General features: G+C 38.7%; 1 protein-coding gene across 6 annotated transcripts in view; it reads right to left on the bottom strand.

The window, feature by feature from the left end:
- SLC35A5 (solute carrier family 35 member A5) overlaps positions 1-12,486 on the bottom strand; it is a 65,943-nt gene that overhangs the window by 52,149 nt on the left and 1,308 nt on the right. For 3 of the 6 annotated variants that reach the window (XM_032680211.1, XM_032680213.1, XM_032680212.1), the window contains exons 3-8: positions 12,271-12,423; positions 11,427-11,525; positions 10,146-10,282; positions 6,944-7,011; positions 4,858-5,653; positions 2,773-3,122 (exon numbers count right to left, since the gene is read on the bottom strand). In XM_032680211.1, coding sequence (XP_032536102.1) covers positions 3,054-3,122; positions 4,858-5,653; positions 6,944-7,011; positions 10,146-10,282; positions 11,427-11,525; positions 12,271-12,400 — 1,299 coding nt within the window. In that variant the 5' untranslated portion in view covers positions 12,401-12,423 and the 3' untranslated portion in view covers positions 2,773-3,053. Of the gene's footprint in view, positions 1-1,106; positions 1,222-2,752; positions 3,123-4,857; positions 5,654-6,943; positions 7,012-10,145; positions 10,283-11,426; positions 11,526-12,270; positions 12,424-12,486 lie in introns of those variants that run through there. The other 3 variants (XR_004355431.1, XR_004355432.1, XM_032680209.1) reach the window with 2 other exon arrangements.

The raw sequence follows: 12,486 nt of genomic DNA on the forward strand, positions 1-12,486 counted from the left end.
TGTCCACTTATCAAGGGAGGTTGAGATCTTAAACAAAAGTACACATTGAAATATTCATAAAATTCGAGGAAGACTGTACCATTCTACATTCTGGTGCCCATTTCTGCCTTCATTACAAAATGGCTCGAAATTACCAGTAACTTTTAGCAATTACTTAAAATCCTGATTTTGCAACCTACTTCTCCCTGTGGAAAACTAAAAGCAAAGCCAGAAGGAACATCAAGCCAAAATATCCTTTCAATGACAACATGTAGTTATCTTGCAGGCTATAGGCATTCGGGAGCTACAATACTCCAAATGAACACTTCATTTGGCAAAACACAAATCAAACCCAAAGCACTGGATCAGTCCCTGCAGCATCACTTCACGGACAGATTCACTGAGCTGAAGATCCTGCTCCTACAGATCTTGTGGGAAGATTCCACATGATAAAGAAAAACTTTTTTTTTATACATATTTATCAGATTTGATTCAGCTCCAAGATGGCTGCTTTCATCCACAGTCTGTCTTTGAAGCTGCTACATTCACAAAATAGCTGCAATTAACCAAAATAAATATTGCTTTAATTGGCTTGTTATAAACAAGAGAAACATGAACACAACTCACTTCCTGGGATTTTTTGTGAACTATTTCCTCAAACCTGGAGGGAGGAACATAACATCCTCAGCAGCAATTAAGTTCAAATGTTTGTGAATCTGGGCTCTAAATCAAAGCTCAGAAAAAGTTCTCTGCCCAATGTATTCATTAAATGCTATGAGTGCCAAACTAATGTTGCTCTTCAAAAATATCCTCATAAATTTCCCTATTGTTATTTAAGGCAAATATAGTTAAGCTTTCCAACATGGAGAAGTTTCCATACAGTGGAAATACTTAATCAAGAGAGATTTCCCATGATCTAAGATGTGTAACTCTAGAGAATTGCTCCCCCTTGCTAACTAGGGCTGCTCTCCAGCTGACAATCCTTTACAGTCACTTCCTCTAACAAGTCTCATTTACATACTAAATTTGACCATTGTCATGAGTAGTACTGCTGCCAAAAATTGCATGATTATGCTTTTGGGTTACTATACACACTATTTTACTGCTAAGACGATGCAAATCCTTACCCATTTTTAGGCATCCGTTAACATTCCTGCTGCTGCAAAGGAGATATACAGTTCTCCTCCATTACTTTAAGAAACCTGCCTGGCCATCCAACATAATCTCCCTGAGACCTCCAACCTGAAGCCAAAAGAAAGATTTCTACATGTTAGACAGGACCAACTCCACAGTGCAAGTAAACACTTTGATCAACAATCGTATCACCAGTACTTTTGCAAGTAAGCCACACAGGACAGCATTGGTGAAAATTAGAGGGGAAAATCATTCAGCAGGACAAGAGTTGTTGCAGATCAGTCATTTTTATATCTCATTTCTCTTAATGCTGATATTTCAGGCAGGAAGGTCAAACATATGTTTGCATCTGTACAGATGACATTCATCTTTGGTTTGATGCCCTGTCATTACAGGGATGAGGCTGATTTCTATGTTCTAACTTGCTTTTACTTCATGTAAAAAACTATTACTGCTCATGTAAATGCAAAGCAATCTAAAGCTAACAGTACTTTCACTCTTCTTAGAAACACCTGCTATGACTGAAATAGACAACAAACTCAGGCAGGTTTATATTGCACAGTTGTATGTAATGAAAAAAAAGTCTTATTGCCACTAAGTCTTCAACAGTTTGAGCATTCTTTTCCAAGTTTCATCTCCCAAAATAGGTCATCATAAACCAATAAAAACTACATTTCTGGAATTTACACTGAAATATGCCTTCCTATTCAGTACAGATGTAAACAACTAGGGTTCCTTGTGTTGAAATGGCCTACTATCCATGCACAATGAAATTAGATGCAGAAGATTTTTCAACCACAACAGTAAATTAATTTTGTACAGTCATTCTTAATATATACTAGACAAAAATTAATACAGAAAAAAAATAATTTTAGATTCATAGTTTATGATTTGACAGTCATCAGTCACACATGGAAACAGGCTGCCCCTCTTGATGGATTAATGACAGGAGCTAAGTTAATTAATATAGCAATAAGCTATATTAATATAATACAGTACACATAAGTAAGCTTTATATACTAAGCCTGGACAGAATGGCAGAGGGGAACAAAGGCAGGACTGTCTTCAGTCCAGAGAAATGCATCACTAACTGCTTACTATACACTGTGGTATGAGGCTCTGACACTGAACTCATTGCTTATCTTCTTAAAAATTCTTCTGACAGTATCTTTCAACTATGAAAGACACATTTTTGAAGGGAGGAAACTATAAACCAACATGTTTTCTCCTGCTACAAGAGAAGAGGCTTTCGAAACATACCAAGAACCCCTTATCAGCATCCCCATTCCCTTCCCAGTTTCAAAATTCTCTGAATAATTTGGAACCTTACTAATTTTTCATCTCACTCAAAATACAATCCAGCAGATGCCTCAACAGCAATTCCAAGATCACTATGCCTGGCATTCTGCAGAATGTTTTCTCTCTCTACAAAATTAACCCAAGAGCTTATCAGTCTGACAGGGTGGAGCAACACCAGATGATAGTACCACCTGTACCCTTTTGCTCAGTGCTCCAGATGCTGAAGGGCATCGCTGTAGCTGCATAATATTTGTTTTCAGATAGTGGCCCCAGTGCAAACTAAGCCTCTACATAAAGCCTTTGTAAACATGAAAAAAAAAAAGACCCTATGATGCATTCATACTGTTCAACATATTTTTGTTTTATTCAAGCTCTTTCAAAGTTAGGCCACATAAGCTGCATGTAAAATTCACCAGCTGCTACAAAGGCATTCCAGATTTTCACTTCCCCAGACACTGGGAGACAGGCACAGAAGAATACAAATCTCCATATATACAGCTTGTATATTGTCCGCAACCACATTTGAGATCCAGCCCCAAAACAGTTTCGATTAGTCTGCCAGTGGGGAAAAACAACCCTGTTAATAAAAGATTAACTCTCTCTCACTATGAGCAATAGCACTCCTCTGAGCCAGCCTCATGCTAGAGGGAATCTTCATCTGTATCGATGTCACTGCCTGGCTTGTTCAACCTCTCAAATTCTTCTCCATCCTACAGGAACCAGAAGCAAAAGAGAAGAACATGAGCAAAAGTCATCTTGTTATTAACACCAAAAAAAAAAAAAAAAAAAAAAAAGAGCAAGGTTTATTTTGAAGGCATCACTTATAATAAAATCAAGATGCTGTAATTTAAATTTCTCACCAGTGTGTTATGAGGTTTAGGATATACATGCTCATAAAAACATTCCCTGCATCTTTAATACTTTGTAGTGACTTGTTGCCTAAAACAGCCTAGAATCATAAAATGGTTTCGGTTGGAAGGGACCTTCAAGATCATCTAGTTCCAACCCCTCTGCCATGAGTAGGAACACCTCCCACTAAACCATGTTGCTCAAAGCCCCATCCACCCTGGTCTTGAACACTGCCAGGGATGGGGCATCCACAAGTCCTCTGGGCAACCTGTTCCAGTGTCTCACCACCTTCATAGGAAAGAATTGCTTCCTAATCTAAATAAATCCACACTCTCAGTTTAAAGCCATGCCACCTTGTCCTATCTCTACATCATGCCCTTGTAAAAGGTCCCTCCCCAGTTCTCTTGCCAGCCCCATTTAGATACTGGAAGGTGCTACAAGGTCTCCCTGGAGCCTTCTCTTCTCCTAACTGAGCAGCCCCAGCTCTCTCAGCCTGTCTTCAGAGGAGAGGTGCTCCAGCCCTTTGATCATCATTGTGGCCCTCTCCTGGACTTACTACAGCAGATCTACATCCCCAGAGCTGGATACAGTACCACAGGTGGGAGTCTCACAAGAGCAGAGTAAAGGGGCAAAATCACCTCCCTCGACCTGCTGTTTCTGCTGCTTTTGATGCAACCCAAGATACAGTTGGCTTAGCCTGTTCACATAGTGCTATTTGTTTTTACCACAGCTGTTCCCTTGTTAGTGCTAAAATAGATGACACCTGTCATACCAAAAATATACAACTTTGTGTTATTTACTGCTCATTAAACAACAACCTAAAAAGGGACCTTGTGGAATTTCTGAAAAATCTCTCTTCCAAGTTTAGTATTTCTTAGACTTCAGTGGGGACAGTGCTCTCTGCTGGTTTCAGCATGTATCCACAATTCGTCCCTACAGGCAGAGTGAAGGCACACAGACACTACCCCTTCCCCTCAGGTCACTGCTCAGCTCAGCTGATGGACAGATCTAAGAGCGAGCCCTCCCTGACATGTACTAGTTAACTAGATCACTATTCAAATTAGAACAAAAACCACTAGCAGGCCTGGAAGAAATATTTAACAAGAAGAAGAAAAAAATGTGTTAAAACTCAGTATTTTGAATATTACCTTTTTGTCTTCAGCTATCTTTGACTGTTAAGGTAGAAAGAATCTTAACATCATACATGTCGACCTCTTCATGATGTGGGCTAAGCTACAGAGATTTATCAGTTCTACTTAAATACAATTATTTCCCAGGAATCAATTCCAATTTCTGAATCCCCTGGGCAAGCAAACTGTCTTGGTCATAAAGCTTTCAAGAAAGGACTTGTACAAAGCTGAAGTTGCTCACAGGACTGCCTAAAGTCACAGCAGGAAAGCAATGCCTACATAGACTTCATGATTTCAAAATGCAGCATATAGAAAGCAATACCATGATTTTAAGAAATACTGAGGAGCTTTGGTGTTGAGGGATGAGTCTGGTCACATCCAAGATGAGTCTTCCAAACATTCCATAGCATAAATGGAGGTGAAACAAAAGAGAAAACCATGGGAGACAAGTACAGAAAAGCCTTACCCCACTTGACCTCTCCCATCCATCTCCTTTGACGAGTTTTCCCCTTTCCCGCAGACTGGCATATTCCAGGCCTCTTGCTTTACTGGCATTATAGATGAATATGGAGAGAAGCACTACAGGAGCTTCCAAAAAGAACTCTAGAGAAGGCCTGAAGTCAAAGATGATGAAAGACACTGTGGTGATGATGACAGTGTTGATCTGAGCGGTCATAACATGGAACATGTTGTCTCGGAACTTCAAGATGAAGGCTACAGACAGCCCCAGGAAAGCTGTGACAAATATAAGAGCCACGGAGAAGATGTTGTGCCCATAAAAGAAGCCACAGTTCCCTATCTGCCTCCGGTCCTTCGTCTGCAGTGCCAGCATAAGCCCATTGAACAGCACCCCAAAGGCATAGAGTTTGCTGTTCTGCGTGAAGATACTTTCACCAAGCTGATCCACGTCTTTCAACATCTTTTCATTGTAGATGTTGGCCAGGGCAGAAACAAAACACTGCACTAGAATAAGCAGATGGCCCAGGCTGAGGCGAAGAGGTTTCAATGCTCCTGCCATGGTATTGGTGACATTCCATTGGAAGCTGTGAAGGAAACTTGGTGCTACGCAGTTGCCTTTTTCCACGCATGCTTCCTCAGGTCCAGCATAGAGAAGGCAGTGGTTAGACGGACTAAAAAACATACTGTGATGAAATCCATGTGCAGCCAAGCTTTGCTGATGGCCTCCAGTTCCTCGAGTCAGGGAAACGATGGACAGGAATAAAATCACCAGAGATGCCCACTGTACCCAAGAGAGTCTTCGCCTAGTGGACAAAAAGAGCCACCAAATTTAGAAACACAGTGGCATAAATTAAACGACAGAAGAACCAGGTCTACGAACCACATAAAGACATCATGCCACACAGATAAGGAGACAGACAGGCACAAAGAAAAGTCTTTTCAGAAGTTTTTCAGAATTAACAGTACAATGCCAAAACGCAACACGTTTTAGAAGGCAAAGGGGGTCCAGCCTGGTAATCAAAGAAATGCAAAATGGAGTATCCAGAAGAGATAAGGAAAAGGAAACTCTTTCAAGATCCCATTATTTCTAGATACTGATTGCCTAACAACTTAAAAGCAACTGTTGTATCCATTGTATCCACGAGAATACTGATCTGATGAATAAAATTACATACATTCAAATAATTTCACCATTTCTTTGGTAAACTTTCACTACACTTCACTTTTCCCCCATGATTTTGTGCCCCTTTCTTTATGATGGTAACTCTTACAAATCTATGAATGTAATTTATAAGACTGTTAGAATTATTTATACTGTTTTTTCACTCAAGCAAAGCCTGTTTATCTGGGTGAAAATCAAAAATTTGGAAGATTAAGCGAACTGTGACACCACAAGAGACACGAAACTAAACTGAGAAAAAGCATTTCAAGTCAGACTGTCAGACACAGACTATTAACACCTGCAAGGAAACACATCTTTACGCCACATTCAACACAAGCAAATTTTAGAATGTAAAGTTAATATCCATTTCCCTGTCAGTCTTTTCTGAATCTAAATCACATGATAAAGAGCATAAATCAGGCAAAGTGGAACACACGGGACAGAGTTTGGCTTTTGTCACATGAATAAGGAAGAAGGGACGTATAATTGCTTTTCAAAACATATTAGGCAGTTGACCAGAAACTCATCAGGACTGACACCAAAGACACCTCTGTCTTTCACTCGTACAGATCTCATCCCCTTCTGCTAGATCACATTTACATTGCAACAGACTGGTAAGAAGTATTGGTAGTCATGAAATAAAAGATTTAATGTATAAATGAAAGTACACAAACTTAATTCTGACCATTCAATGACTATATAATCATGATTGTTTTCTATTAGAGTTGAACAAATGTGTAGAAATATGAAGGGAGTCCTAATAACCTAATATTTCCTATACCTTCAGATGTAGAAAACAAAACCATCTCTCCAAGCTGGTATAGCCACAAGAAAAGAGAATTACTGTTCCCATCAAGAGTTGAAATGCAACTTAACTTCATCAAGGCTAGGAAGATCAAAAATTTCATTTATTTTAGTAAATACTACTTACTTCAGTACCATCCTGAAGAGAAGAGCAGTTGTTATAATGACAAAATTTGAGAAGAGCACAGCCATTGCCTTGAAAGAGAAAAAGGGGAATAAAGTTATACTCCAGACACAGTGGGACACCAAAAACCTACAGACTTCAAGTCTTCACCACTCTGCAAGGTGACAGAGTGAAAAGCACTGGTACTGAATTTTCTTCCTCACCCAAGTGGTAGAATAACACACCCGTGAAATGACATTCAAGGCCCATTTCAAAACTCTCATGCAAACCAGGCAGCCCAAGTTCAACTGTAGTGGGGAAAGCTGTACTGAAACCAAGATGTGAGGAAACCAATGCAACAGAAAACTTATTTAACAGAAAACAGTTTAGTTTTCTATCAGATCAGTTCCCCAACCAGGCTGACCAGTCAGCTGCAAAAACAGCTGCGTCAGCACAAAGGAGGAAGTTGCTCCAAAATGAAAATAAGCAAAGAATAAAAAGGTGAGGCTGCTTCTGGCTGCAGTGCTATTTGCAGTGCTCAGGTAATCCCAGACTTGGACAAGGCACTTGCAGAAAATAAAACTTCTTGTATGTCAAGTGCATTTGCTGCATAATTTATGAAAGGTAAGGAGGTGCTTGGCATGAATTTTCAAGACTGCAACTGTAATAAAAAGTCAGCTATTTCAAAGTACAACTGAAGACAACTCTAAAGCTACTGTCTAATTTGGGAATAACTGTATAATGTCAGTGCCCTAATCCACGGCCATGATCCCAAGCTTGTGGCAAGGATTGTCTGTTTTGTCTCTGTATTAAGACACTCTATACTGGGACACCGGACCAAGAAGAGGCTCTTTCAAGCACTGCAGTTACCATCAAAGATCAGAATCTACCAGGACCAGCAGGAAAAAAACCCCTTCACCCCTTCTTTTTGGAGGTTGGGATGTTTTGGAAACTGTGTGTTATTCAGGCCTGTCCTGTGTAGCCAGTACATGTACAAAAGATGCAAATATCTCAAGTCTTTCCTCCAATTCATCCTTATAGAGAACTCACTTTTTTAGACAGTTTTATATAAAAGCATATATGGACTCAGGAGTACAAAACACAGACTTTGTCTTGAGTTTTCTCATCTGCATTTCCACATTCCCAATTTTGCAAGAGCAGAGCCTTTCCCATTTACCAGAGGAAAAGCACAGACCCTTTTCCCATTATCTTCATTCCTCTCTATTCCAACAAACTATCTGATGAATAATAATTCCCATGAAACAGCACAACACAGGGTCTCGAGTAAGCTGAGGAGTGACTGACACAAGAGATATCTGCCTAAGAATACACAAATTTTCCACCTTGCAAAATTAAAACTCAATAAATATTCATGTTAAATGAAGACTGTGGAAAGAGAAAAATACTGAATAAACAAGTAAATCTAGCAGAAACCATTCAGGAAAAAAGGATTCTGATGTAAAATGTAAAAGCATTCCATGCGTACTCTGGTTTTGCTTTACAGTCAAAGCTCTCCATCCAACATCTGGTAACATAATATGATCAAAATCTTAAGAAGGGTAGTTAAAAAGAACTAATTTGGAGTTACTTTGTTCTCTGAAGCCTCAAGGGACCTCTGTCCTAGATGAAAAGGAATATCAAAGATCTCCATGCCACTAATTTGCATGTCACAAACAAACTCTTTAAAAGTTAAGTCTTATCACTAGGAAATTTAGCCATTAAAATATCCATGGCTATAACTGAAGCCTCAAGCAAAAAAATCTCAGCAAAGCAACTCTTATACTTCAAGCAACTACTCACCCAGGTACTACATAGTCCCAAACCTACTTTGTTTTTAAACTCACATGAAACCAAATTCAGTCAGATACAGCCAAATCCCTTTAAGCATCTTGCCTCCATCTTTTCACATTCATAGTCTTGTATGCTGTCAATATATTCTATCTTACAAGTGTCTAGCTGTCTCTTTTAATACTTGTCTATCATAATAATGTTACAATTTCAGCTAACCATCATAGAATATATCCAGTTAAAGATGCTAAAAGTTCTAAAAAGAGGAATCTTATAGCCAATGTTCTGAGGGGAAAGAGACAAGGTATGTCTGGGGGTGTGTGTAAGCAAAACAAAAGCTGTGCATACTACAAAAGATTACTTTAACTGAGCCAAATCAAATTGCTTAAGGACGCAATTGTATTTATGCAACCTCCTAAATATCAGGCTTTGTTCTGGCAAATATTATAGCTGAATTTCCTTCCTAAAACTGAAAAACCTCAAACCCAACCAACTGAAAAAAACCCCCACCACCAACAGCAAAAAAAAAAAAAATCTACCAACAAAAAACCCCACACAACAAACCCCAGAACCAAGCATTTGTGCACATTACTTTAAGATACCCAACTCCTCATTTTAATTAGATTTTCTCAGCTGGGTCCTATTCTAGACTCTGGACTAGCTTGTCACCAACAGAAATCTATACCTAAAAGGACAATATTTTAAAGAGAAATTCTGAAAGAGAAGGCAGAAAAGCATTTCCTTTTAATGTCCAACAGGGGCAGCCACAGTACTTTATAGCAAGCACAAACCATCTGTTTTCATCTTACTTCAAATGTAGATTCTGAACCAAAAAGTATCATAGTACAAAACTAAAAGAAAGCACAAAAACTGTACCATTTCCTGAGCATATGCAGATTCACTCAAAAAAATGAATGTAGCTAGAAGAAAGTACAAATTAAATCTTGTGCCTTAACATAACTATCAAATACAAAAATTAAGTCAGTTTTCTTCCTCCTCTCCTCAGTTCCTGTTACACCTACTCCCCTTGTGAGATTACATTTACTGACTTTATGTCACATACATAAAGTGGCAAGACCCCCACAGAAAAGTGCAGCTCAAATAATAGCAAGATGAACAAATAGATTGAAAGAAAAATATAGAGTTGAAGAAATCAAAGCAGGGAAAGTAAAAAAACCTGCCCAGTACTTTAGCAATTCAGCCTTTTACATTTCTAAATCACTTTGGATGGAGAAAATACAAAGACTCTTCTCTGCTAAAAGCTGTACAACACTGAGCACTGGGCAAGAGAATGGGAAGGTCTGGGTGGTCAGGTAACAGATTATTCTTTCACTAGTAAATTTTTCCTTGCCAGTGTTACAACAGTAGATAGTCTAAGAGCAGTATTACCTACCACGAAGACATTGGAAGTTCCTTTATTCAGTATATGTGTACTTACTGGCTGGAGGTAGGACAGTACATAGAAGACAATCAAATTATCCAAAAAGTAGAGGAAGGCAGGAATTGACCATTTCATCAAATTACATAAATTCTTCCAGGAAAGACATTCAAAGGGATGATCCATACAACTCTTTTCTGAAAGAAAAAGAAATCAGTAATAAAATCATCTTTATTATTATCAAAAGCCCATTCCTGTGTAACAGTATAGGTACCACTGTTCTCTATTCAGGAACATCATTGGTCATTAAAAACCAAGGTATCACAGCCCCTCTGGCAAGATGAGGGCAGTTCCAGGGCAGAATACACAGCAAGAGCAGCAATCTTGTGCCTATAGATGCTCACTTTCTTGTCTCAGCAGAGAAAATGTCACAGAACTTGTTACCCCTATCACTGGGAACAAAAATTGAAGTATCAACCATTCTCTGAGGGCCAAAAAGCACTCCAGAGTCCCCACATAATGACGGCATCATTACTGGGTATGACTCTTCTGTTGATTATCGATCAAATCTAGAACTGAAACAATGGCACAGACAGTGGGTCCCTTCACAGAGCATCCACAGGTCAGCCAGTAATGCCAGAAATACAAATTAAACCAGAACTCACTAGGAAGAAAGAAAGGACAAAGCACAAAGAATGACATTTACTTAGGTATTCAGGACACAAACTTTAGGAGGAAGACTGTGATAAGCCTTAGACTACTCTAGAGTTGATGACAGAAGCACTTTGTTAGCACACATTTAAGACTATACAATGTTATCTAATCCTCTCCTGAAGCACCGACACATTGAGTTCAGCAAAACTCAGACATCTGGAAGAAAAAAAAAAAAGGAAAGAAAGAAAACCAGAAAACATGTAATCAGCAATAGCCAACGATGGCAAACACTGATTGAATATATTTACTGTCTTAGGTAAGTCTGTACCAAACTGTGAAGGTAAAAATTTCATTAGCTTGCCAAAGCCATGACTGTTCCACGGACAAAAACAACACTTCAATTTAACATGAGCCTCCAGTGCCTGACACCCTCTTCCAATTTAAATATCTGTTCTCTACCATTTTGAAATGCTATGAGGTTAATCTCTCATAGTTATGTTAAGGTTTTTGCATCAGGATGGAAAAGTCGAGAAAGAAAAAATGAAAAATCACCTGCAATGCAAAATCTGTGGGTAATGGAAAGTGTCATCTCTCATTAAAAAAATCCCAAACAAAACGAACATATTTGAAGGACATCAATACTTAGCAAGTCAACATATTTTAGTTATTTTAAACATAGGTACTTACGTTTTTTCCTCTTCCATAGTGCCAACACCACGCACAGGACCAGTTTTACTACTTCAGAACACATGTTCACTGTTGTAGGAAGGTAATCATATTTGTTATCTGTGGGATTAGGCAAATCAGAGAGAGTACACAATGAGATTCTGACTCTTACACTCATGATCTGAGCAAGAACCTATTTTAACCACCCTAATCAGAATTTTGGTCACTTTCCATAAATGCAAAAGGCTATATCAGCACTTTCATTACAAATACTCCAAATTTTATGATATATAGCTTCCTGAATAGCCTCCTTTCTGGGTTGAAATCTTTCCTCATTTGGTCCCAGTTTACAGCAGAACTTTTTTATAAGAACTCAAGAACATCGCTCTTTAAAAAAAAAAAATAAAATTAAAAGCAGGAATGTTTTCCCCAAAGAGCAGTATGGTATTTTTTACTCTCAGAAAAAAAATGGCTTCCAGGATGACATAACCTTTTTCCAGAACTAGCAATACTAGTCAGTTTTATGATACCATTTTTCGCCTAAGCCTGTTGCAATAAAAATATTTCAGTCAAGACATGTACCATCAATAGTGCTTACACACACTTCAGTCTTTGAAAAATCAGCTATAAGATAATTCACTGCCTCATCTTTTAAGGGTAGCTCATATACCCTACAATCCAAATTATCACTTAGATCAGTGATTATACAGAGACATTCCAGTGCAGAAACACATGTCCCTATACATATAATAGGATGTTTATGCAAAGAACTCTGAGGTGGAAAATTAGGGGGTTTGTGTATCTGTTTTAGCCCAAAACATCAACTCTTTCTTATTTGAGGTGCACCATGTTTGCCCAACAGTACCTTCATTGGCAGAGTACTTCATCAGGAGGATTCTACTTGAACCCAAGACAATAAACACTCCTCCAAGCAGAAAGGTCTGGTTGATTGCCTTGGTGCAACACATAAATCGACTGCGGCACTCAAACTTCATTCTCCTGTCTCGTTGTCAATGCCCTTTGGACAGCAAGATGAAAACACACTATAAATAGTACTTCTAGAAACTGTTTAAACCAGGTG

The sequence above is a fragment of the Chiroxiphia lanceolata genome, chromosome 2 (assembly GCF_009829145.1).
Source record: "Chiroxiphia lanceolata isolate bChiLan1 chromosome 2, bChiLan1.pri, whole genome shotgun sequence".
NCBI classification, from domain to species: domain Eukaryota; kingdom Metazoa; phylum Chordata; class Aves; order Passeriformes; family Pipridae; genus Chiroxiphia; species Chiroxiphia lanceolata.